The 27,787-nt window shown below is 39.1% G+C and overlaps 1 protein-coding gene across 2 annotated transcripts; it reads left to right on the top strand.

Moving 5' to 3' along the window:
• The first annotated feature begins 478 nt into the window (after nt 1-478).
• Nucleotides 479-21,068, top strand: rbms1a (RNA binding motif, single stranded interacting protein 1a). Of its 2 annotated transcripts, none has more exons than XM_042493010.1 (14): nt 479-996; nt 4,242-4,384; nt 7,936-7,994; nt 9,846-9,937; nt 11,103-11,263; nt 12,363-12,442; nt 12,556-12,656; nt 12,987-13,036; nt 13,129-13,219; nt 14,432-14,482; nt 15,310-15,411; nt 16,442-16,510; nt 16,743-16,817; nt 18,801-21,068. In XM_042493010.1, the coding sequence occupies exons 1-13, from the start codon at nt 946-948 to the stop codon at nt 16,809-16,811; spliced, it is 1,119 nt and encodes a 372-aa protein (XP_042348944.1). In that variant the 5' UTR covers nt 479-945; the 3' UTR covers nt 16,812-16,817; nt 18,801-21,068. The 2 variants fall into 2 exon arrangements, with proteins under 2 accessions (XP_042348944.1, XP_042348950.1); XM_042493016.1 differs by having other exon boundaries at nt 481-996; nt 11,106-11,263.
• Nucleotides 21,069-27,787: the final 6,719 nt, after the last annotated feature.

Below are 27,787 nucleotides of genomic sequence, written 5' to 3'. Positions count from 1 at the left end.
TTGTTTTAACTGTATGTCTATTTGGTGTATTATATTAAGCACAAAAACAGACAAACAAACCAATATAAAAAACTGAAATTGTTTTTACTTGGCCATATGATTTTGATCTACGTGCAGTACTATACAGAGCCTATAGGAGACACAAGCAGTATTTCAAAAAAGTATATTAATTTGAAGAGAATAACATTTTGTTTTTTTTTTTTGAAGCATGCTATTTCCAAATGTTTGTTAACCACTTCCTCCTATAGTTTATAGGGAGTGTGACCTCCAGCTCAGGCCAGCCCCTGCTTATATTTCATTGCATCCTGATTCTCTGACATGTAGTGTGTTGGATGGGGGGAAGGGTAGGAAGAGGAAGAGTGTGTGTGTGTGTGAGAGTGTGTGTGTGTGTGTGTGTGTGTGTGTGGTTGGAGGAGGTGGGGGTGAAGAATGCTTGGTATGTGCGGACGACAACATCATGAAAGGCGACGAGCGTTCAGCCCAACCGATTGTGCGCCTACAAATCAAACCTAAAAGCACTTTGTAGCCGATAATAAATTGAGCCGCACACACCAGACGTCTCGACGTGCCTTTGTCACAAAAAAGCCAACCGCCGGCGCGACTTTGTATGAGGCGGCCACGCAGTTTATTTGATGTCAAACACCCTGCAGAGGCGGAGATGGTTTGGTCTGTAGTAGGTGGGACTGCCGAGCGGTCTGCAGCAGGACGTCGTAGATCAATGAACCGGACCGTAGGGTTGGTCCATCGCCTGGTGTGCATCTGACTGTATAGATGTGTCAGTATACCTATGCAGGGACCGAGGCTTTTTTACTAACCAGCCGGTTCAGTATGCGGATGTTTTAAACCCGACTGGCTATTTCACAGGCTCCGTACACCGCTTGGATCTCTTGTGGCTCCTCGTTGCGATTTTTTAAAAAAAATTTTGGAAATAAAATAACCTCCAGGATGATCTTTGCAAACACAGGCAACCCACTGAAGACAGCCAATCGTAAGCAGGTAGGCCAAAAACACACACGTTGGTTTATTTGATTATTATTTATTTGATTTCTGCCTACTTTCCCCTCTGACTTGAGGCTGAATAATAGCAGCCACAAATGACATTGGAAAGCCCTTTCTAGCTTTCATATGGCTCATAATGCATTTATATCTCATCCTTTTAATACCAAATTAGTGAAATTCAATTAAAAAATAGACCCACTGCTCTGAGCCGACTTGTCAAACGGGAAGCTGATCCTCTGATAGGCTACATGGAGGGATAAAACCAGCTGCTGACCCGATCTATAGGTCTACAACCAGGACTTTAATTATTATGTCCATATAACCTTGTTTGCCCAGTCACTCGCCCCCTCTGGTCAATATGCATGACGGTTATTGTAGTCCATTTTATAGATTAATGCATTCTGGGTGAATCCAGGGAGAGAGAGGACGAGTGTAATGTAATGTGTGTCAGTGTGCTGGGGTGAACTGAGCTGCCTGCATCCGTCATTTTGACCTCTCAGGTGAACGAAAAAGGTAATTGAAGGCCATGCCCCTTTGCTTTCCCATCACACCTTTCGATTTGGATGGAAGATGGGAATGGAAAGCAGGCGCCGAGGTGAGAGGCAGCTATTATTGTAACCTCTGGTGATGGAAATATGAGCCTTGCAGCCTGCGAGATCCCATATATCCACCTTTTTTTTTTTAGATTAAACTGTAATATTTATTCACCAGATATGACTTTGAGGAATCTGAAACCAGCCTCATATGAATCCCTGCAGGGAAGCGGTGAATGAGTTTTCGGTGTAGGCGTAACACAGGTTTAGTCTGCTATAGGGTGTGATGATACCTCTGTGAAATGTACCACCATAGCTGCACTCTAATGGAGTGGGCGTATCGTCTTAGAGGCCTGATGTGAACCCTTAATGGCCTCAAATAAAGTTAGCATGGTAATTGCAACAGAAATGAGGGCCTCCATTTGAACACACAACAGGCCTTACAGATGATCCTTTCACAGCGATCAATTCTTTATCTTTATGAGAAAAGTAGCTTTATCCATCACACAAAGGATTCTCAGTGGTTCTTGTTGGCATAGTTGTAGTTGTATGCATGGGGTTGGCTCTTGGAGTGGATTGTCCTTTGGTTATGGACAGATGGTGCAATTCTGCCATGCACTGTCTTTGATCTTATCTGGAGAGGAATGGGGTGGCTGGGAGCTATTTCAATGAATGAGTAAGGGGAAGGAAATGCATTGCAAGGCAGCGCTGCGTGGTTTTTCTCATGACTATGAAGAAAACTGTAGGTTTCTTATTAACACACACAGTGGGATGTTAAGACGTGAACACAGATTTAATCCCACTGCGACTGATATATTGTAATATGCTCTGCAGTGTATCTGTGGACAGAATCACCCTTTTACAGCAAGTCGGAGCTTAAAGGTCAAACTGACAGTGGTGGAAGAAGTATTCAAAGCCTTTACTTATGTAAAAGTAGAAATACTGTACTCCAATACAATTAAAAGTCCTGTATTTAAAATGTTACTTAAAGCTACAGCTGGTAACTTTTATAAAAACAACTCTGTCATATTTGATGAAACTGTCATTATATCCTGACAATAGTAGGGGAGACAGATCATCTGTGAAAAAAATCACATCTCTCCTCCCCGTAGTGCTTTTAATGGCATTTGCCAGAAACTACTGTGGCTGAAGGACAACAACCAATCAGAGCCGAGGAGTCTATCACGTCAATCTCTGCTCATGAACTGCGGTTGAACCAGGCTGTGCTGATCAAATATGAATCAACATCCTGTTACTGCATTGCATATTTCACACCTAGAATGTTTTCACAAAAATATTTTAGTGCACCGTTTAGCTGTAAAATGAGAAAGTTTAGTTTGGCCCTTGGGTGGTCCTTTGTTTTGACTCAACTGTTTTCAACGTGCCTAGTTTGATAGTTTGACCGCAGTTCATAAGCACTGATGGACATGCTGGACAGTTACGTTAGAGATTTGTCAGCTCTGATTTGTTTATTTCTTAGGATCCCCATTAGCTGTGCCCTAAAGCACAGCTAGTCTTCCTGGGGTCCACGTTTCAAAAAATAAACGACAAATTATAGTCAACACAAAATTACATAAATCAAACATTATAGTTAATACAAAGTGATGCATTTAAAACATACATTAAACATTATAGTCAACACAGTGCTGTACATTAAAACAGATTAAACATTAAAGTTTACATGAAGTTACACATTTAAAACTTACATTAAACATGACTGTCAATATAAAGTGTTGACTGGTTGTTTACATCACATCGTGGATTCTTGCAAAACCTGTTAGAAGCACTACGAGGAGCCAGAGGGAAAGCCATCAACTGTGTTACTATAGTAGCAGTTTTAGCAAATATGGCAAAAAGTTAATTTTTATAACATTACCAACTACAGCTTTAAGTCAGTATTATTCGAAAAAATGTACTTGAAGTACAAAAAGTGAAAGCATTCACAATGCAGAAACACTCCATTTAGAGTGTTACAATATTTATGAAATATGATTAGTTGTTTTCACATAATGTTGTAATTTTTCAATGTGTCAAGTCTTTAAAGCTGTGTTTGGCTTGATGATGTTTTGCAGTCTCATTTAGCCACTTAGCCAACTGCCTTTTTCAAGACACAAAAGCATCAAAAGTCATAAGTGGGGTATTTACTGACATATTTTATGTTGAACAAAATTTAAAAATCTTTTATGCTTAACCACAGACCTTATTTTAGGCACTGAACCAAAAGCCGGGAGTGCTGAAATGCATACTGACTTCTGGATTTTAGGACTCATTCCTGGGGCAATCTTATGGGTAGTGTATTAGTAAAGCATTACATCGTATTTTATAAGCCCATCATATGTTTTTCACAAAGTATCATAGAAATGTAGTGGACTAAAAACGATTATTAATAGCAGGTACCTTAGAACTGCACGTAATAACCGTAATTTAGTAAATATACCCTCACTGCTGATGTTGTCTCAGGTGTATCACAATGTAGGAGACCCTCAGCTGTGTTGGCCGCTCTGTGGATCATTGATAAGCAGTTCCTATTACCTAAAAAAGAGTACAAAAGTGACTTTTAATTCAGCATGAACATCTGCCCTCTGTGTGTTTCTGCATTTTTGTTTTTGCACGGATGATGAGATGCTCTTGTGATCACGGCTGACCTGGGTTTTAAACTAGATTATCTAGCGCCCATAAACGTCCTAACAGTGGGTTTCCTGTGTGCAGTCCTACCCCATGACTCCGTCCAGTCCCAGCAGCAGCAGCAACAGCAGCAGCACAGGCCTGGAGCAGCTCAGCAAAACCAACCTGTACATCCGCGGCCTGCCTCCTGCCACCACAGACCTGGACCTGGTCAAACTCTGTCACCAGTAAGTACACAGACATATAGAGGGAGCATAACAACTATGTTAATGTGTGTGCACACCAGTGTTTTCTCATTGATATGGTTGTTAGCTGAAAAACGGGGCCAAAAGTGGGTCTGAGATATAACATACCGATGTCTTTTCAGCCTAATTTGACGAAGGTGTCTCCATGACTGCAGGCACGTACTATGCAAAAATACAGCCCGTAAAACTTACTGTGAAATTTAAGTTACATTAATGTAACTATTAAATAATGCTTTTTTGTAAATAAATTCTTCATTTAAAGCTCCAGTGTGCAGGATGTATGGGCATATATTGGCAGAAATGGTTCATAATAATCATAAGTTGAAAAAAGGATAATTATACACACATCGCGTAGGTGAAAGGCTTTCAAAAAACTTCGAAACGATCGAAACGTTGTGTGGCATGGAGTTAGTGTGCAGGCATTACCTTTTTTTCCCTCATAATAATCATAAACCTTAACTATGTTTTCATTAGTTTATAATCACCTGAAATATGAAGAGTTGTGTTTTTGTGACCTTAGAATGAGCCATTGACATCTACATATGGTGTGGGTCCTTCCACGGAGTCCGCCATCTTGTTCTACAGTGATCCAGAATGGAAAAACCAAACACTGGCTTTAGATAAGGCCAGTCGCATTTTCACGTCTGCCACTGTCGTGGTCCTACTTGGTTTACACACAGGAGAAGTTTCAGTTCTGCAACCTTACCGCAAGATGCCACTGAATCCTACACACTAGACCTTTAAAAGAATATTTGGCATTTTTGGAAATTCGCTTATTCGCTTTCTTGAAAAGAGTTAGATAGAAAGATTGATGCCACTCTCCTGTCTGTGTGATACGAAGCCCATGAAAATACAGCTGGTTAGCATATATTAGCACTAACACTAAAAACAGGGATAAACAACTAAGCCTTTTAAAATCACAACATGTTATTTATACACTTAGTTTTTATTAGTTTAAAAGTGAAGTGTGGAGATTGTGAAGATTTAGGCGGATTTGGTGGCGTCTAGCGGTCAGGATTTACGATAGTAGCCAGCTCAACCTTCTCCTCATTAGACTTCCTTCAATGTTCACTGAGGTTTTTAGCAGGAGTTGCATTATCAATAGAAGTTACTTCAGCTCCAAAACAAAAACACTGAATAAACCACTTTCAAGTTACAAACTATAAACTCGAAACTACTTATTATTATTGTCACCCTGATGCTGCTTGTAACAGATGGGCTTCTAACTGTGCAAAAATGTGAAAATGCTAATGGCCCTGTAAAGAGGCAGTGCTTTGTTTGTCCTTTCTGGGCTACTGGAGAAACACGGCAGTGCAACATGGTTACCCTGACGTTAACCCAGGACCTGCTCCTTATGCACTGCTTATTGTAAGGTAACAAAAAACACAAAAATCATTATTTTAATGTGATTATTAACTAAAGAAAACATAGTTATTATATTCCATTTTTGCCTGAGTGGGATCGATATTTCCTCCTAAATCCTACACACTGAACCTTTAAGTGGTGAGTTTAAAAGGGCCAGTAAAGCTTCATCTGGCTTTTTAATGCAATGAGAATGCATACGATCAGCATTCACACCCGGGTCAAATGACTCTTCAGCAGACACAGGTTTTCATCGCCTCTGCCTCCTCCGCAATGATGAGAACACAAAACTTGGGTGAACGCGGTGATTTCAGCTCCTCACCATCCGTCTCCTCCCGAGCTGCGCTCAAACATTATTCAAAGGTAGTCTGCACTGAGTTTTAAAGAGATACTGATCACATAGAAGGTAGAGAGTAAATTTATTCGTCATATTACAAACAAAGTTAAAAAAAAAATGAAATTACGTTTCTAATTAAGTAAGTAAGCCTGTCCGTGATGTCGCATGGACACACCAACAAAACAACCACACACACACAAAAGCTGACAGAAAGGCAGATTTGTGTGCTAAAGCAGTTAGTTAACTGGCAGTGGGAATGAAGACAATCTCCCACATATAGCAGGTTTACCCGTGTGCATGTGCTAATTTTTGTGGGAAAGGTTTTGTGAGGTATAACATTACAAGTTTTGTGGTACCTTTGGCAGAGCCATGCCAGCTGTTTCCCTTAAAATTATCCAATTATTTATAAACAGATTCACAATTTAAAGGGATATTTGGCATTTTGGGAAATTTGCTTATTTGCTTTCTTGACAAGGGTTTGGTGAGGAGACTGATGCCACTCTCATGTCTGTATGACAATTATGAAGCTACAGTAACCCCTTCAAAAGCATTCATTTTACCCTTAATGTTTGGTGATGAGTTGAGTAATGAGTGTTAAAGGGCTGGTAACATTAGTGGTATTCTCTTACCTTTGGATAGAGTCATGCTAGCTGTAGCTTTAAATCTAGTGTATAGATGTGAGAGTAGTATCAATCTTCTCATTAAGCTCTCAACAAGAAAACAAAAATGTCAAATTATTTGAAATTTAACTGGTTACATCACAAACTTTTCAAAGTTGTTTCCGATAGGTTTCCCCCTTCCTAAGAGCAGTCTTTTTGGAAAATTTATTAAATAAGATAACTTTTTTTACAAATCAATTGTTACAGATAAAGGGAATAAACTGAAAAAACATATCCTGACTGTATGCAGTTTTAGTGCAAAATCATGACTGTTGGCATTCAAAGACACACACTGGTTTAACCATAATGTGCTCTGACACATAAAATGCTCCAACCACCATACCTCTATAAACAGACACACACATGGAAAAGTCATAGCTCAACTGTGGTATGTGAAGCGGACTGTAAAAATGAATGTTTTCTTTTTTTTTTTTTTTTTTAAAAAAAAGGGAAAAAAACAGAGTCATGTAACGCAGTGAACATGTTCGATACTTGATACTAAAGGCTTTAGTTGGAGTGGTTAGTGGGGTGGATGCCATAATTAGTGGAGTTTTGTCTCCTTTCTTTCTCTGTGAATCACAAGCATATGGAGAGAGGCATTCACCCATGTAACCAGCAGCAGCAGCAGCTGTTTGTGTCCTGTTTGCTTGTGTTTTGTTCATGTTCCCAATGGTGTTTGCCAGCACAAAGCAGAAATGAAAGCGCTTTTCACTGCAACAAGGTCTGAATGGTGTAAGCTAGCCATTCAGTCTGTATGTTGTGTGCACTCAGATAGCAGCTTACAGCCTGTGTCACAGTTCAACTTGAGTGTAAAGTCAAAGATAAAGAAAACCCTGATGCTGACATTTGGGATTCTTAGTGTTTGGAAACATATAGGAGAAAGAAGTGATGTATGTGCCTCTGAAATATGACGAGGAGGCCCCCTGTATATGACCAGTTGTTACTATTTTCATAAATTGTTCTTTTCTGCTTGGTTTGTACTTTATTTTTGATCTCATTCACATAAAATCCTCTGGAATTTGATTAAAAATTCACATTAACAGTACATAATGAGAAGTACCAGCTGATGAAGAGACATCCCTGATGAAATACTATCACCAGTCTCTTGTTAATTGATTTATTTAATGTTGTATAGGAGTTATTTGTTAGTAATCTACATGTTGATATGTGCACAGGTATGGCAAGATTCAGTCAGCAAAGGCAATCCTGGACAAGACAACCAACAAATGTAAAGGTCAGTAAGTTACCAGCCATCACTCACCAGGGCTGTATGATTACAAAAAATACCACTTAAACCCTCTTACATATCCCCACTGCATGTTTAAGTCCATAGACTGTTTATTTAGAGCATAAAAATATAGAATTGTTTTCAGCTGACATTTATAAAGTGTCACACAGGTGTTATCGCACTACTTTATATGTTATGTATTATGTGACTACACACTTGTGAGATATGGAAACATGTTATTTTAGATTTTTGAATGAATTTCCATACCTTCCAGGGAGCTCCTGGTTTTCATTCATTTCCATAATGCATGAAAATCCATTTGTGGTGAATTGATATTTTGCATGGGTAATCCATCACCGTGAGAACATGAACAATGAATGTGTCTGCTTTTATTTTTGTCAAATTTGTTATGTTGTTGCGTGACATTGCAGCTGAAAGTGCAAAATTTGCACTGCATTACAATGCAGAGATTATGATGGATTACCAAACTCATGGCGATTTAAAGTCTCCACCTCCACAAATAGATTTTCACACTTTATGGAAATGAAACACCATAGTAAGCTTTGGAAAAATGGTAAAAAAGGGACGCTAATTATGTGTATTTTGTCATTAATCTAAGTGCTGGTTAGGTTCTTGAAGGAATAGTTTGACATTTTGAGTTTAGTCACTGCACCCAGCCAAGAAATAGTCCCCTGTCATACTGCAACTTGTCATTTATACACTTTGTTTTTACACAGATTAAACAAAAAATCTAATATTTATTTTAACCCTTTTTACACAGAGATCGCACTATAGAGCTGCTACAAATTCTCCTCTTTATGTCCCCTTTGCCTTTTTACACAGAACCAAACAACAGCAGCATAATGCTGCTCCAGTGTGTGATTTTAGACAGCATATCAGCATCACAGAAGCAAAAGAGGCATGACAGGTGTGACATGTAACACAACAGTGTTGGCCTCTATTGTGGTATATAAAATAAGCCTATGTGTCAGCAGTGCCTTCTTAATAATAACAATGTTGTAACATGGCAATAACAATCATTTACAGTCTCTGTTATATGGTGGGGGATCATATCATCTGCTTGGGTGGAAAGGAGCACCTGAATCTCATTGTTTTCCAAATTTACAGACATTTTTAACTGCTAATTGCTGCTAGTTGCTTTTAAATCTCCTGGCGCTGGATTGCACACATAACATGCTGTCAAAACGTAACATCCGTCCCATCCATGGTCCTGTCCTGCCAGCTGTCCTTTTACACAGATGCAGATTTGGCCCTGTTGCTCGGCTTAAAGATGAGACAACTTTTGTCCCACCATTCTGTAATTGTACCTTTTCTACAAAACTGTAACATAGCACAACAATGCAATATTCCCGCCTTATATTCCCCAATATTACTCAGTGTGAAAGGGGCTCTGAGTTAGATTCAGAAGTGCTGGATTTGTTTAAGCTTTGGACGGAGTCAAGCTAGCTGTTTTTCCACATTTCCAATCTTTATGCTAGGCTAACAGGCTGCTGTCTTTAGCTTCATATTTAAGGCACAGACATAACAGTGGTATTAATCATATCATCAAACTCTTTAGCAGAAAATGGATAAAAACATTTTCCAAAATGTTCAACTATTCCTTTTAAAATACTTCAGGAAACATTATGAGAGACACTGTTTTTAAAAAAAAAAAAAAAAAAAAAAACGTGAAAAAACGTTAATTTAGAAACATAATTGTGCATCATGACTGGTGATATAAAGATATTTTGATATGTTTATAGTATTGACAATAAAAATCATTATAAATGACCTCACCCTCTGATAGTTCTTATTATTTTGTGATTGCTCATATAAATACTGTTCTACCAACTACAGGTTACGGCTTTGTAGACTTTGACAGCCCAGCGGCTGCTTTAAAGGCAGTACATGCTCTGAAAACCAGCGGCATACAGGCCCAGATGGCCAAGGTGAGTTTGGTGCAGGCGTGTGTGTGTGTGTGTGTGTGTGTGTGTGTGTTTCTGTGAGTATATGTATGTGCGCGTGTGCATGTGTGCATATTTGTCTTGCTTGTGAACATCTCTGTGGGGTTGTGCTTCTTTAATGCGCGCATGTGTTCAGTGTGTGTTGGAGAATGACATTAGACTGGTCACATGACCTCAGCTGACAAGCTGTTCTTCCCGTGACCCCATTTACTTTCACTGTAGACACCAGATGTCACGTCCCTCTCTGCCAAATAACCTGTCAGTCAGATTGACACGTAACACACCGGACCACCAGCCCACACACTAACACACCATCCGGGTTCAGTTGTACTTTAAAGGTTGTACAGATTTTTTAACAGCATTATTCCTATGTCACTGAGTGGTTAACAATCATCATTCATGCATACTGATGTGGGCATTTCTGCAGCAAAGCACTATGGCAACAGTGCTGCTGCTTTGAGCCATTCTAGATCCTCTGTGACTAATTCAAAGTAACCAGTTTTTCATTTTTCAAAAATAGTTTTAGATGAAAAACAGGGTGTTTCTGCCTCACATCTGTGATTTGTCTCATTGTACAGTAGCACAAATTGTCTGGATCATTTTATTTCTTTCAGTCCTTTCCCTTCTCCAGCCCTGCGTGTGTTGCTGTGCTTAAATTCATGTGTAAGAGTTCATTGATGAAGGGTTGCTCTCTGGAGACCTGCATGTAGCTGCTCTGTTTGGAACAAACACGGCAGAACACAGTTTGTGTCTTGCGGTAGCTAGGCTACGCAGCTCTCCTGCTGTTTCTAGGTAAGACCGTAGAGGCGCAGAGCTGCTGCACAGTACAGATGAAGTGTGTTTCAGTGTGTGTGTGGGTGTGTGAGTGTGTGTGCAGGAGAGTCAGTGTTTGTTTAACCAAACATGTTCTTCTGACCCTCAACGATACTTAAGTCTCCAACCGGGATCCACACAAATTCATAGCAGAGGAAAAAATATGCTGTCAGTCATTTATCAGTAAAAAAATTTTGCACAGCCTTTAACTGCAGTTCTCAAAAAATATGCCTGATTCAAGATAAATAATTCTTGCATTTTAGCATGTTACTTGCAAAATACCCTATAAAACATGACATTCAAAGTTCTTCTTTTCTTACACTGTGTTTTCCATAAGCAGCAACAGGAGCAGGACCCCACAAATCTGTACATTTCCAACTTGCCTCTCTCTGTGGATGAGAAAGAGTTGGAGAACATGCTGCAGCCCTTTGGCCAGGTCGTCTCCACGCGGATCCTCCGAGACTACAGCGGCAACAGCCGAGGCGTGGGCTTCGCCAGGTCAGTCACAGAAGATTGACAAAACTCATTTATTCTCTGCTGAATCACCTTTAAAGTTCTAAAATATATTTTCATCTTTGATCATAAACCTGTGATAATAGACACTGAACTTTTACCAAATTACCATTCAAATAATTTTATCTATTGCTCAACAATAATGCTGTGTAAAAAAAAAAACTGTTCAATAATGCTGCTAAACTAAAATAAAGTCAGTTTTTGTTAAAAATAAGATGTGAATATTTGAAAAAACATAATTTTTTTTTTTTTTTTTTTTTTGCATTTTTCTATATATATTTATTGCATTTTAGAGCAACTACGACTAAGTTTTCACCTTTATTTTTTAATTCAATAGTCACTTTATCAACTGGGGTCAGTCATGTCTTTGCTCCTGTCTGTTTTATATGACATTTGAGAAATTAAGATGAATTGAGATTATTAGCCGCTATTGCCATACATACAGAAGCACTAAAGGTGAAGGAAAGATCTTGGCCAAAACCTAAATGTATCTCTTATAAAAGAGATATTATCTCCGATGTAGGAGATAACCTTTTAGTCTTAATTAAAGCTGTGCAGAATGAAGCAGTTAGTGAACAATACAATTGGCATTAAAAATATAGTCACATGCAGCAAAACAAAAGGTTTTGCTTTCTCAGTTAACGTACAACAAATGTCGACTGTAAACCATAAAGGAACTGAACAGTAGGGCTACAAGGATTTTAGTTCATTCAAGAACCACCCACATACGTCTCGGTTCCCACATACACGGAGACACACATACACGGTCTACTCAAAAGGAGAGATTTCACCTAAAAGTTTATCTGCTGGGAAATTAAAAAGGGCTTCCATACATTCATATACACACAGTTAATCATATTTATGTAAGAAGTCTACTTTGGTTTGTTTTTATGACTGTTCAGAATGTGAACTAGCATTAAAATGAGGAGTGACAATCATGTTCAACTTTTGTATGAAGGGAGCCAAGAGTTATCCCAATTTGCGTCACGCCTGACAATACCACTTTGTGTTAAAGAAAATGTTACTGTAGATCGTCTCTGCGTGATTTGATGATGAGTCATTGTTATATCCTCTCCCCTGTCAGGATGGACACAACAGAGCAGTGTAATGCCGTCATCTCCCACTTCAATGGGAAGTTTATCAAGATAGCTTCTGGCGCTCTGGGTAGGAAAGAATTTCACCTTTCTGTACATGTTCCCTCAGATGAAAACTGTGGAGGCGCCGATGATTGATTGCTGAGTGTTAATATGTCATTTTCTTTTGTGCTTTTCCCCCAGCTCCCTCTCAGCCCTTGCTGTGTAAGTTTGCAGACAGTCAAAGGAAGAAGCATGCTCACAGCGGGTTTGTTCCCAATGGACAGTCAGGGGATCTCAGACTAGTATGTATCTGCCTATCAACTTACATGCATTGTAGCCACTATGTTTGATAAGAATGAATTAATGAATTGAGTTTTTATTATTGTGTCAGGCATACAACTACACCCAGCCAACACGGGATTATGTGGATTATATGGATTTTTTGTAACTTCAGAGAAGGCTAGTTATTTAAAGCTTGAATGGCTATAGAAACAAAGCTGTTGCTGTAACTGGCCTGTCTGCACATATGTCATCTGCATCCAGAAGGAAGGAGGTTAAAGTACTGGGGGAGTGGATGAGTAGTAAAATACAAATATGTAACTCCACATTCTCCTCAATTTTCTCACCTTCAGGGTGCAATGACTCTTACCTATGACCCCTCCTCAGCAGCTATACAGAATGGGTAAGTTACACCACAGGTCATGATGCCATTGAACTTTTAACTAGAGTCATAATTCTTGAGCTTTATTTTTGAAATACTGTACTTTTCCCCAGGTACTATCCTTCTCCATATCCAGTGAGCAACAGGATAATGACTGTGCAGCCTGCGATGTCTCCCTACATGTCTCCAGTCTCCGCTTACCAGGTGCTGCAGGAGATCCCGAATATAAACATGTTCAACAGCCAGAACTGATTTTAAATCATCCCTGTCCTACTATCTTTCTCTTCCTCTCTATGTTATGTCTGAGGTTATGGTGTGTATATGTGGGTTAGAGAGTATTTTTGCTCGTGTGTGGGTTGTACAGGTGCTATAGATGTAAGAATAGGTGCTAAAGCTGCCCTGGGCCAGCGCACAGTTCTGCAGCACCATGTAGCAGCCGATGATTGTTTGAATTTTTTAGTGTTTGAAGAGCTTGGTCAACCAGAAATCATGTAATATGACGGTAAGCTTGTGGTTCCAAGGTTGGTTGCTTAAGAGCCCTCTGGTGAACACTGGCAGTGAGGGAAGCAGCATAGCTTAAAAGAAGTTTGAGGGATTGAAAAAGAAGTTTATGTAACTCCGAATCAAACACGCATACCCTCAAATTCATGGAGCTCATGAATGAATTGTTCATGAATCCATGGAGGTCACTGGGGCAATTTTAAAGCTCCTTACTCGTCTTCCTAGCGAGCAATCTCTGGAGGATGGAGTGCAAAAGATTACCCAGATATACTACAAGCGACAACAACATTCAGGTAGCCTATTGAGCTCTTATCAAGCCTACAAATGGCATGCTGTTGCTCTAAAAATAAGTTAGAGGTGTTCAAAGAGTTGCAAACATTCTTTTTCAAGCAGAAAGAAAAAACAACAATCTGATGTTCACTTGCATCCAGTCAGGAATTAGCCATCATGCAAACAGAGGGGAAAAAATTGAAAGCCCTAAAGACCCTAGAAAGCCCTAAAAAGCTGAATACCAGACATTTTAAATACACATACACTGACTTTTTTTCTGACTGTCATGTCATTAAGGTCCATTAGGGGAAATAATGTTTTGAAAATGCATTGATGTTGTATTGCTTTATGATTTTGTATGTATCTTGCTGTGTGTGAGCAAAGCCAAAGACAAATTTCCACTGGGGTGGACAATAAAGTCTCTCTCTCTCTCTTTCTCTCTCTCACTCTCTCTCAGTCTAAATATATGTACATGAACATTTAGCATTTAGACTAACATCCTTTTAATTTCCATTTAAAAACAATGCTTATTTAAATTGTAAAGTTAGTTTGTAACATAAAAGTTTCATTCAGGGCGCATCAATAACTCTCTCTTTGCATCTGTCTTTCGTTCTGCCTCTCCCTTCCTGTCTGACCCTCCGCTAGGTGCAGAGTCATTCTTGGGTGGCACATCAACCATATATCATGCAACACCCGGTAAGAGAGCCTTTGCTTTTTTTTTGCTTTGTTTCATACACTCACAGACCACCTCCCATTCTGTGTACAGGAAACGGACATGTCATGCAGCTACAGAGTGTTACTTTAATCAGCCCGTTCTGCTGACACAATCAACCAACAATGTGAATAACTTCCCCAAATGCCGGAGAGGGACGGAGCTGAGACGAATTCTGGGAAACAGCCACTGTGTATTTACATAGTATTGGAGTGCGTATGAAAGAGAAATGGAACAACTAAAAAGACATTCAGCCACCCCCTCCTCCCTCTCTCTGGATCCAGCAGGAAATGCCTGGAGCAGAGACAGTCTTGTGACTCTTTGACTCTTCCAACAGATGGTTTCCAGTGGAACAAGTGTCTCTGCTGATCTGTCCCCTCCCCCACGTTTTACTAGGAAACGGCCTATTCCCTAAAGGCGCTGCATTTAAAGGAATATACCACATCTGAAAACACTAGAGCTGGCAACATCACATTTTATTTATTTATTTTTTTTACATATTTTCATCACTTTAAATAACCCAGGAGAATATAATACTTCACCTTTACCTCAATTATTGCTGCAAATGTTGACATTTTGTCAAACTTGAAAGCCATTAACTATATTTTTTCCCAGCTAATCTTTCTGGCCTATCTCACATTAACAGGTTTTAAACAGTAACTCATGATATATTTGTACTCAACACACACTGCCTGTTGCTGTTTTTGGAGCTTTAGTGTGCTGTTTCATCCTGTGCTTTATCAGAAGTAGTCGGTTTAGTTTTTTTGAGTCATGTGACCTGTGTTAAAAACTCTGCTGCCTTGTATTACAGGCTGCTGTGATGTCTCCCTCTGTGGATCCCTCCATGTCACTGCACCCCACAGCCATGATTACTCAGCAGATGGGCCAGCTGTCACTGGGAAACACTGGAGCGGTGAGTGGAATTATGGGATATCACACAGCGTTTATCAAATAAAAACTGTACAGTATAATTAAATACAAAATGCTCACATTAAAACAAAATGTCAGTTTCAGTTTATGCAATTTGTAGTATGCCAGTGATTATACATATACTTGTGCGGCTCACTGGAAGAGCTTTAATTGGGACATTTTGCATAAAAACCAGTGGAAATCTTTATTTTGTATTTTTGATTCTTTTTTTATTTTAAAAAATAGCTGTGTAATATCTATAATACTAAGTACACACTGACCAGCGTTACACCTTGCATTTACACCTGATGATATTGTCTGCATTTTTAGACACCATATTGGCATAAAAATCTAACAAATATTTTAAAAAATGTTGTACGTCCATTCCATTGGTTTTTTTGTTATGTACATCAGAACTAGACAGGAAGAACAGCAAGGTCAGTCAGAATAAAACAGGCATACTATATTGTATCAACAGTGACCGGCAAGGATACATTAAAGATGAGGGAGATACTGAAGTGGTCTTAATGTTAGATGAGAGAAAAGAGGCCGCTGTTTACCCCTGATCTTCTGTGTCATGTGAGGGAGAGCTGCTGTTGCCTCGCTAGTTTCTAACAATTGTGCAGGTTTTTTTCACCCACATAGTTCTTGTATGTTGATTGAAAATGTAATGCATTTACATTTGAGTTAGATGTGTTCACAATGTATCTCTGGCCTAATGTGTCACAATCTCTCCTCACTGCGTCTTTGAAGCATTTATACCTGTACTCTCATCTGATCACCCAAAACACAGTTTAATGCTAAGTTAACTTAGCATTAGCACTTGACATAACTTAAGTTAAGTTAAGTCAAGATGTATTCTGTAAAGCCCTCTGAGGAAAACCGTTTTTTTGTGATAATGGGTTTTATAAATAAAATTGAAAATTGAAATTGAAGTTGGGTAGCATGTGATGTATATACAGAAACACAGTCTCTCAGGTTTGTAAAAATCTAATGTACCATTCAATAATTGTATTTTTTTCCTTGTCTTACAGTATATTTCAGGCAACCCTGGTGTCCAGGGAGCCTACATGCCTCAATATCCTCCCATGCAGGCAGCACCTGTAAGTTTACTGCATCTTTGGCTCATTCAACTCAATCTAACTGGTGTCCGTGATTAACTCTTGAACAAAAACTGTTTTAGGATATTACAACAACCCATGCCACTCCAATCATCTTTTACCCTTGAGTTGATTTTGAAGTGTTTGCCTCAAGAACGATCAATTATCTCAGTGCAAACAAAGCGAAGATAGTTATTATCACGCTCTAAATGAGAGACGCTGTTTTGCTTTTCAGGAAAACGGCACGCCGCAACAAGTGGATTCTTCCAACAACTCATCTCCATACAGTCAACTCAGCAAGTAATCACAGGTACGCTGTAGTTTCTGAATGTAAAATGTGAACATCAGCAAGTTGTTTATTTTAGCAATTTTACTTCCACAAGATAGAAATTATGATAACACTTTCTACTCAACACCAAAGGTTAATATGTTTAAAAGTATGTGCTTTACAAATGGTTAATGAACCACCTGTTAAGTCTTCATATAGATCAGTTTTGAGCCATCAAAACTGTAGATGTTAACCTTTAAAAACAGATATATTTTTGTCATATTTGCACAAATCCTCACTATAACCACACAGCATTAAATGAGACAGATAATCAGGGGGATAAATAATACTTCTCTGCCTACTTTTGCCATGTTGCACTTCTAATGGCCTTACAGCATGTGAACGAAAACAACCAATCAGAGCCGAGGGGTCTGTAACGCAACTGTCAGTCATGTCAATTAATGCTTGAGAGCAGCGGTCAAACTGTCAAACCAGGCAACGTTGATCGAATATTAATCAAGATTTTGTTACTGTGTTGCCTTTTTCTTACCTCAAATGTTTTTCAGAAACATATTGTAGCGTACCGTTTAGCTGTGAAATGAGAAATTCTGACCTCTAGGATTTTGTTGGCTGTTTTGGAGATTGCTGCAGCCTGAAATGGTGGATTTCACATCAGATCACTGACAGTCAGCTGTTGTTGGCATTCAGCGCATCGCTCAAGGACGGTCCTCATGCCGCTGTCCTCCTGCTCTCTCTGCCTGGTTAGCGCGAGCTAACACAACACAACGTTATCTTATCCCTACTTGTCCTATTTTGCCACTTGGGCCATAGCCCTGCAGCAGCAGCTAACATTCAACACTGAGTCATTAATCTCACACCCACATCGAAACAACTCAAATCTGTCATAAAACATGTTAATAACTGTTGAGTAACATTCACTGCGTGATGCTAGGAGTTAGCTCTGTCACTGTCACTGTGTGTTGTGTGTGTGTGTGTGTGTGTGTGTGTGTGTGTGTGTGTGTGTGTGTGTGTATGTGTGTGTGTGTGTGTGTGTGTGAGACATGGCCCCAGGCACCGAGCTCCCATCTCCAAGCAGTTATGATATCACTCTAATGATAAACAAAGAAAGTGAGGGGGACAGAGCAAATCGATATGCTGCATGCTGCTCCACAATGAAATAAGATTTTGCCCGTTCTAAATAGTCAAATTTGCAGAAAATTTAGGGTGATTTGACGAAATTGCAAGGTCATGCAGAATTCATGTTGATTGGCTGAATTCGCGTAAATTGTAAACACAACATCCTGGAAGCACTGCAAGGATTTTCTGACCTGGCAGCTACAGAAAGCATAAGAGTCTTTTGATTTGAAACTGATACAGGAAGTGCTGAGTTTGAAATGGTGATGTGATACATTTTTTTAACAGAGGAAAAGGAAGCAGATTAAAATAAAAATAGAAAACTACAGAGGGACTGAGAAATAAAGACCTATGTCTAATGCAGTCTGTCAAATGAAGCTGCTACACTCTGCAGTTGTGGTAAATAAAGGCCCAGCCACTGTGAATTTGACAGTATGTTTGACTCCTAGATCCTCCTCCATTCACATTTTTTGCCAGATTGATGCTAATGGCAGTACTTGTTCAAAAACCATCGATTATGGGGCATGACACTCATTGTCGTTCACGATCCAAGCTGATACTGTAGCACAGCTGTAATCAGACTGATAGTGTGTAGTCTGAACCCGACATTGGAAGCAGTAGGAGAAGGGACACGATTTTTAGCCTAGACTATCTGTCTCATGTATTTCTTGCAAAACATAGTGAGAGTTTAAGCAAATATAAAAAAAAGCTTATTTTATAAAAGTTACCTACTTTTGCTTTAATAAGACGAATTTTGGGGTAACCAGGTTGTAAAAAGTCTATAAAACCTTTACACAGGCTGCCTGCAGGTCAAAGATAACAAGATCCTAATGTTGGTTTTTATATTAGTTTGTTTTTATATGAATGCTCCTGCTTTCTGTCTTTTTTTAGGCCAGATTCCTGCTCTGTGAGCCAGAGGGCAGGTGGGAGGTTACCGATGACATCACAGTGGTAACAGTCACCGCCTTCTCTGATTGGACCAGATACATGAACTTTTTGCACAGCCACGTAGTTTGTGGTGGAAAATGAGGACAGTGTAAATGGACTCAAGCAGTTGGCTAATCACAGAAAACAAAACCAAGATTTATTTTGATAAGAAACAACACGCTCTTCTTTTTCTCTTTTTTCAAGGATTCTCAAACAAATGCCAGAGGACCCCCCTTGCCACTCCTCCCCACTTCTCCCCTTGTATGATGTGATATTAAAATGCATGAGACTGAGATAGTTTCCCTCCCTCCAAGGTTTCTATGATTTTATAGTTCCTTTATTTGTGATATATGAGAAAAACAACTTGCAAAACCTTGTTTGCACTGAAGTTTCAGAATATCTTCATTTCAAAGTTACCACCGAATATCTCACAAAATCGATGAATATTCAACTGCACTGGACAGCTGATACAGGTGACCATTTCATTAGGAAATAAATGAATTTATTATTGGAAAAGGTGCCTTCCTTACGTCACATCAAACATTCTCCAACATTTCCTCATAGAACTTGATCAGGTGTCATATTTCTATCTGACTGATCAAAAGTGTGTGTGAAATCATTGAGATTTCCATTGAGTGTTTCGCTATCTAGTCGTCTGGTAGCAATAAAGACAATGAGAGTCCCACGGCAATACTGAGAAAAAAGAACGGTGACAAACTCAGAGCAAGGTAACTCCTTATTTTCCCTCTATCCATTTTTTTTAAATCGTCAAGACGTGACATGAAAAAAAGAGCCGTACTTTTGTGAAATTCCAAGTTTTACACCCAATGGACATCTTTTAGGAGGGTTTTTTTTTCTCTTGTGGTCAGTTGTGACCAGTGATCTACCTCATGGTTCTGCTGGAGTCTGCTGGTGTTGTGGGGTTTGCAGGTAAAGCCCCCCTTTTGTTCACCACAGTGGACGAAGCAGAACAAAAAGCCACGCTCAGGAGCTGGCTAAATAGGACTTCTGCCCGTTTGTCTCCCACATGCAGCGTTTCTCTTCCTGATCTGCAAAGAAACATTTTGCGTCATTGTTGTTTGTCATTGCTTCTGTTCTGGTGTTTCCTTTCTCAACACGATGAGCGTTGTCAGTTGTCCATTTTAAAGATTCAAAGTATGACAGCTACTAGCTTCTCCTTGATATAGGTGGTTTACAATGTGCTTGAAACAAATGAATGCAGGCTACATGCATTTACTTTGTACATTTTTCTGCCTTTGCCATTCTAGATCTTAGATGACTCACAGCTTTCCCTTTCCTTTTTTATTTTTCCTTAAAAAAAGACTAAAAGTCTCTGTCTGTGGTTACACTGCAACTGGAAAGCTCTCCGTAAGTACTGCTAGGATTTGTCAACCTTTGGTCATTTGGTCATACAGCATCTTTAAGGTACAGTGTATAGGATACAGTGGCATCTAGTGGCGAGGTTGCAGAATTGAAAGTCGTCTCGTGCACCAAGAATGTAGGAGAATTACAGTGTTTGTTCTGAACAGAACTCCATCAAAGAGGAACCACTCTGTATGTGGATATAAACAGCTCACTCTACGGTGACAAAAATACAACAATTCTTACTGTGAGGCGATTATGAACTAATGAAAACAGCTGTGAATATTATATATAGTGTCTGCCAAAAGATGTGCCTAAATCCTACACACTGGACCTTTGATAGTGTACATGCCAGGCAGTTTGGATCTCAAAGCTTGCCTCATGCAAAACAGCAGTACTTCATAAGAACTGAAATCACATGACTGACAGCATGTATTTCAAAGGTTGTCTTTTTCAGAATAAGATTTGTAATTTATACATTCAGGGCCAAAAGTTAAAAAAAATAAGTTTATTGTTTGCCTTGCTTTTTTTCCCATTTAATTGATTTCTGATGTTAGAAATTCTACACTACTATGAGACAAAAAAAATGGTCAAAGCTGTATGATCACGGAGGTTTTCCCGGATCAATAGTACTGTGGCAGTAAATGCTCACCTCCAGAAAATACAAGCAGTAACCTGCTTTTACTGAGTGTACTTTCCCACTTTGAACATTTGTTGCTTGAAAAATGTAAAAATGAAAGAAAAAAAATATTGTACATGTTATCCTCATTGCTTTCCCCCGTCACCTTCAGCTGACTCTCAATCCTCTCCTTGCTCTCTCCTTTGAAAACATTGGAATAAAAACAGTGCTGAATAAAAGGCTCTTTCTCAGATATGCCTCCTGTCTCTTTTGTTGACGGGTCTGTTGGCCTGTTATGTGTTTGTAAGATTAAAGGCTAATTCTGGGGTTGTTCTATACTTTTCTCATTATTAACAAATTCCACAAAAATATCAATAATGCATTAATCCATCTCTCAATACTTTCCAACCTGTCTCTGACAATCAGTCCCATGAATTCCTACTATCAACATTAATTTACAAAAACAAAAAAGCTATAGACTTTCCTAAAATAGCTGTCCACCAAAGTTTTGAAAGTGTAACTCCAACAGAAGTAAATAGGCCATTATTGTGGGCCATTTTCAGCTGCGGATTAATACATACTCTGTGCATTTGTGAGTATTTACACCAGCAGAACAGTGGATGTGGGATTGACTCAAAGTTCATTGTAATGAAGAAACATGTCATTCAGTGCATCAGTGTGGTTGATTTTCAATATGTTTTGGAAAACAACAGAGCTCTATGGCACAGAGGATTAGATAAATTAGGCTTGTTGTTTACTCATTAGTAGGATAAATTGATCGGGAGTCTTTTTGTGGTATTTTTTGACAGTTAAAAACAGAATATCACCAGCCTTATCCTTAAGATCGCACTTGTTGACTTCATAGTCTTAATCATAGCAACTGTAAATATTTTTAAAAATTTAGAACTGTACTTCAGAAATTTGCACTTTCTAACACTGGGGGTATCTCAGAGAGACAGATTTGAATGCAAAAAGACAAAGTCGATGCAGCAGAGGTCGAGATATCCTGACCTTAAAAATCACTCTTCTCCGTCAGGCTAAAGAAGTATTGAATCCTATTGATATTCCCTTTCTGGTAGAAGCTTGCAACCTTAAAACTCCTCAGTTTGTAATCCAAGCTTAAACTTTAAAAATGTCAACCAACTTCTAACAACCTCATTTCCTAGTATAAAGTATGTATCAAGAAGACACCTTTAAAAAAGTCTGCTATCCTGTATCATCAATTGTAAATGCTCTGTGCTGATTACCTGGCAGCAGAGGGCGCAGTGAGCCAAAGCTGTCCGGCAGATATGAAACTAGGGACACTTTTGCAGCCCGGATATCTGCTACATCTGATTTTATGGAAGCAACTGATGACGGATCAGATGAGCAACAAGTGCAGCATGTGTGTGCTCTTGCCCCGGCCACTTCCTGCTCTATTTCAGGCACACAGCCTTTGTAGTTCCACTCTTGTAGCGGATCTCCCCTCTTAAGCTCAGACTTTGCACAGCTGAACCCAGAGACATAAAGGCACCATGCCCCCTATCTCTGCCCACGCAAAGGGATCAAGATTAGCCATCACACCCACTGTCACCCCCCAACACACATCCCAGTCAACCCCAACTTCAGGAATATACATACATGTCCAATGTAGCACGCACACACACTACCACACACACACACACACACACACACACACACACACACACACACACACGTCAATCAAGCTCCTATTGTAAAGGCACCAAGCCTTTGAACATAAGATACATGCCAAGTAGATCTCCCTCTCTCTTTCCTCTCATCCGCTCTGTGTCTCTCTTTTAATTCTCCACAGCTGAGGGGACACATGGCACTGATCCCTTGAGAGGGCCCAAGGTCAGACTCAGGGCACAGACGTTAAGAGGGGAGGCCTGCTTCAGTATCCAATATCGTTCATTTAGTGTGATACACGTCAGCAACTCAACACATGTAATGCTTCCTAAAGATGCAGACCGTTACTGCCTGTTGCTCTCAAAACTGTAATTTCCATATTACAACAGTGAAATCGACCAAAAGGAGAGGAGTACATTACAATTTGATAATCTTCATTGGGCAAGAACTAATAATTATTTTCTTTACTAATTAACTTGCAAATTAGGTATTTTCTAAATTAATTATTTGGTTGGGAAATAGTGTTTGCTATCGCACTGTCTGACTCAATATCAGTGGTGGAAATTAAGTGCATTTATTCAAGGGGAATTTTTGTCCTTTTTACACCACAACAATATCTAACTTTAGTTACTTTTCAAATTTCTGCATAGAAAACATATAAAAAGCTTATAAAATATGATGTATTGCTAAAGATCAAACAACCCAGTTGCCACGTTTCCTTTTTATATATTTTAAGGATAAAATAAAAATGACTGAGATTTGGACAATTGAACAAAACGAGCATTGTAATTATTTCACTTTGGGCTCTAGGTAATGGCAGCATTTCTTTATTTTTTCCAAATTCTAAAAAATTAAACAATCAATCGATTAATCGAGAAAATAATCGGAGATAATGTAAACAATCATTAGTTGCAGTTTGAAATGGTTAAATATTAGCTCCAGCTCAACATTAAATAGCGCTTTTACATTAATGCATTCATAGTAATAATCTATATTGTTATAATAATGTAACAGTCACATGGGGTATTTTTCTGCATTATAATTACTATAATACTTTTCATTTAATACTTTTACTCAAGGAAAGGATCTAAATACTTCCACCACTGAACACAACCTGACTTGCCTGATGAGGAATTGCTATGGATCGATTATCTGTTGAACAATACTTTTAATAATAACCCTTCCTAATGTATCTGAACATTAAAACCATCATTTTAAAAGTCACATGGATCAACCACGATCTGAGTGTTTCCGTATACTGCTGTAACGTGAGAATGAGGATGTCAATCACTCTATGACAACAAAGAATATTGCTGCTTGACTTAAAAATTACTACAAACATTTTTAACATGTCAGGCAATAAACAAGCTACAGGTATGCACCGCTTCCAACACGTTTATCTTTTTATTTTGTATGCTTATCTTCTTCAGCACAATCTGCATTTGTAATAAGTACCACGCCGTTAAAAATCTGGTCATTTTTATTTTGCAGGTAAATTTAAGATTAAAACATCATATCATGCATTAAGAACTATAGTTTCTGCTACTTCTTTAGCTGAATTAACTTTTTTGTTTTTAAGTGTAATTGCAGTCAGCAGAGTAAATTGTTGACGTTAAAAGAAGTAGCCTACACCATGGTTGCATGACTTCAACATCAGCGCCACATGAAGCATTTTGAAGAAGTTTCTGGTGTAGAATTTCAAAAGAACAGTTCAAAAATTTAAACGTTGAAAATGTTGAAAAATGGCTAACTATAGTGGGGTTAGGGTTTGGGGGTCAGATTCAGGGTTAGGAATTAATTGTTCGTAATGTAAAAAAAAAAATTGCCAGTCTCTTTGAGTTGTGCTTGCTAGCAACTGCCTTTTTTAAGACACATGAAAGCTTCACAATTTGCAAGTGGGGTATTTTATGCTGTAGAACAAAAAAAGGCATTTTGTTAACTTTGAGACGAGGGAACCGGAAGGGGAAAAGTGCCACCTCATTGCCATGTTTTAGTACTCATCCCTGCACCACTCTATGACTTTTGGTATTTGAATTATTTCGACACATAAGGTTGAATTTGCATTTCTTCACTGAAATAACAGTGAATTGCTTTGAAATTTGGAGTATACATTCATGATCCCTGGAGGCTGAATTGTAGTAATTTTAATCTCCTGAGTTTTGCTCTAGTAACATCATCTAATGTTTAGACCTAATTAGAAAATGCTAACAAAAACAAAAGTTATACCTGCTAAACATCAAGATACTAGCATTGTCCTTGTGAGCATGTTAGCATTTACTGTAGACTATAGGGATTCTTTTATTGTGAAGGCCTATGATCTGTTGTTGTTCTCCACTCTCGTGTGTGTACACCTGCATTCCAGCCATACTTCTGTGAGAAGGAGGCTGTATTGCAGCACCTCTCCCTCCTCCCTCCTCTTCCTCCTCCTCCTCACAAGTAATTGAACTTGAGCAAACATGTGCACATACACACACACACACACACACACACACACTCACACACTCACATTTCAAACGAATCACAAAGACCCTTACTTTGAGTGAGGAGTGTTGTGCAGCAGTTTACACCAGCTTTAGCCTCTAGAGTGCAACACTACCACATCAGTCATGTCGTCTCTTAATAAAGAAGCTGGCTCCTGTGGAGGTCTCACAGCCTGCAGTTGTTACTGTCACTCATTATCATCACAGCCTCCCCCTACACACACACGCACACACACACACATACGGGCAAGTTGAAGCTTGTGCAAACACCCACACATGACCCCAATATGCATGCACACACACTCAGCCACTTACAGACGCACACACACACAAAAGCACACATGAGCCAAGGAGCATGGGCAGCAGGGTCACCCTAGCGCCATGCTTCATAAAGGGCGCCGTTACAATAGGTTTACTGTTACTCTGACGACTGCTGGGATACAATAGGACTGAATGTACTGGCCTGATGCTCCTCCATTTCTCTCCATTTTTCACTTGATGACAAGGAAGACAGACTGAGACGAGACAGCATGATATCAGAGGACGCCCCTGAAGGTGAGTTGGCTCATTGCAGGGTTAATGTGTACCTCCATTTCTATGCATAGTAAATGTGTGGCGTTGAGAGAGAGTTATGTGGGAGAATACTTTAAGGATTGCTGAATTTCTGACGATACTATTTAAAAATCATGTCATGGTGTGTGTGCTTCAAACACTACTGTCAGATATGCTTCATTTTCCAGAAACCTAACAGAAAAGCACCAGGTTTAAAATTTAGATTTAAGTCAGCATGGTGCAACTGCTGCACCTTATTACACTGTAAGCATCTATAATCCACTTGATCATACTTACAGGACATGAAATCACCTTAGAAATAAAAAGTTACAAAATATGGTGACTGATTGCATCACACTTCTTGAGAAATTCAGAATATGATGGCAAGCTTGGCGGAGGAGAGGAGACTGGCAGGCACAAAACGAAAGGCTGTAAGCCAAAGGAGGTACAAATAAAATGGCAATTTCACAGGCCGACACTTCAAGAAGGCTACTGGGTAAGGTGGATCAAAATACAGAGAGCAGCCGAGGAGAGACGAGCTGTCATTAAAAGAAGAAAGGAGGAGAAGAAGAGAGGGGTGAGAAGGATTAAGAGGGGCGGCGGTGGGGTTTGGTTTGGGGTGACAGATGGGACTCACCCAGATCCAGAGGGGTGTGGTGCTGAATTGTGAGATTCCTCTGAGTTGGGACAAGAGTGATATTTGCACTGCAGCTGTCAATGATTCAACACCTACACTGCTCCACCCTTCTTCCCCCTCGCACATACACAGGCGCACATTCATATATTCATATATTCATCTATATCTTGTGATAGGCCAACAGACTCAGTGTTGTCTTGAGTCAATCGTCAAGTCAAAACTATTCTTGTGAGACAGTGAAAATGATTCACGTTCTTGTGTCATTAATGATTAACTGTATCTTCTGTTATGGTTTCTGGGGGGTATAAAGGCTATATTTGCTTACGGCGTGGCCTGTCTGTATTTTATTATTCCCCTTCAGTCAGACTTCAGTGATTAAGCCTCAGCCAAAATGACATAAAGATACCAAGTTCCACATTCAAAGCTCTACATAAATCAAAATACAGAAGTATTAGTATCAAAAGTAGAAGTACTCATTCTAAAATGTCAGAATTATATTGTTACATGATAACAGCTAGTTTTAACTTCTCTATATACAGTTTGCAAGTCCAGTGGCTCCCAACCCGGGGGAAGGGCCCTCTCAAAAGGTCACAAGATAAATCTGCTTTTGTGTGCAAAATTGGATAATTTAACCCCTTTGGGCCTCAAGCTGTTATTTAAATGAAACCACCTGAGGAGTTTAGAGGCAAAATGTCTAACTGCTTACAAGTCACATCTGAAACATGAGGAGGCCCCAATTACATACTGTGTTTTTGAAAGGGGTCAGAGGCCAAAAAGTGAACCTTTGGTTTGATCATTATAAGGCATTTTCTACTGTAAACTTCACGTTTGTCAAAGCAAATGCTTAATCTGGAAAGAACCTATAGCTCTTAAGTAAATGTAGTAGACTAAAATATACAATATTTATATCTGAAATACTGTGAAGTTGAAGTATAGGAAAGTGTCTTGACTAAATAATAATAAATGCTTTTTATATAGCAGCTTATACAACACAGTTACAAAGTGCTACAGTAAAAAGAGAACACATTTAAAAAACACAGAGAGAATTAAACAAACTACGAGCTAGACACTATATGCATGGCGAGCCAGGATATGATTAATTAAAATGTCATAAAACGTAAGTAAAATTACCTAAGTAAAAAGCTATTCTAAAAAAGTGGGGTTTTATAAGTGATTTAAAAATCGAGACAGAGTTTACTGCCTTTAACTCCTCGGGCAGGTCGTTTGAACTCAGACTGAAGAGGCTCTAAAGTCTTTGTAAATTAATTTGGACCTGAATGACAAGGAGTGACAAATCTAAGGATGTTAGGGTGTGAGAAGGGACTTAGGGCAACAACAGACTTTTTTACTTTGCATCAAGGGTGAAGGGTTTGGTAAAGTAGCCACTTTAAATGTGGACATGGCACATCAATGGTACATTGATTAACTTTAATTAATTCACAAACCCCTGGACTTTTAAGCTCGTATGTGTTGTCGTGTTCACAGAGCAAGAGAGTGGAAAACTTAGACGAGAAGAAACTCTCTCAAGATGTGAGGGGACACATATGACACATATATCACATATGACATGGGAGGTTCGGGCTCCTCAGACAGGACATTTTGAGCACCAGACACTTAATTTTTAGCATTCTGGTGATTTTTAAGCACCCTTTTGTGCCTTTCTCTGCAACAG

Source organism: Plectropomus leopardus, chromosome 1, assembly GCF_008729295.1.
Source record: "Plectropomus leopardus isolate mb chromosome 1, YSFRI_Pleo_2.0, whole genome shotgun sequence".
Lineage (NCBI taxonomy): Eukaryota > Metazoa > Chordata > Actinopteri > Perciformes > Serranidae > Plectropomus > Plectropomus leopardus.
Note: the sequence above shows the minus strand (reverse complement) of the source record. Positions and strands in the feature narration are given on the sequence as shown.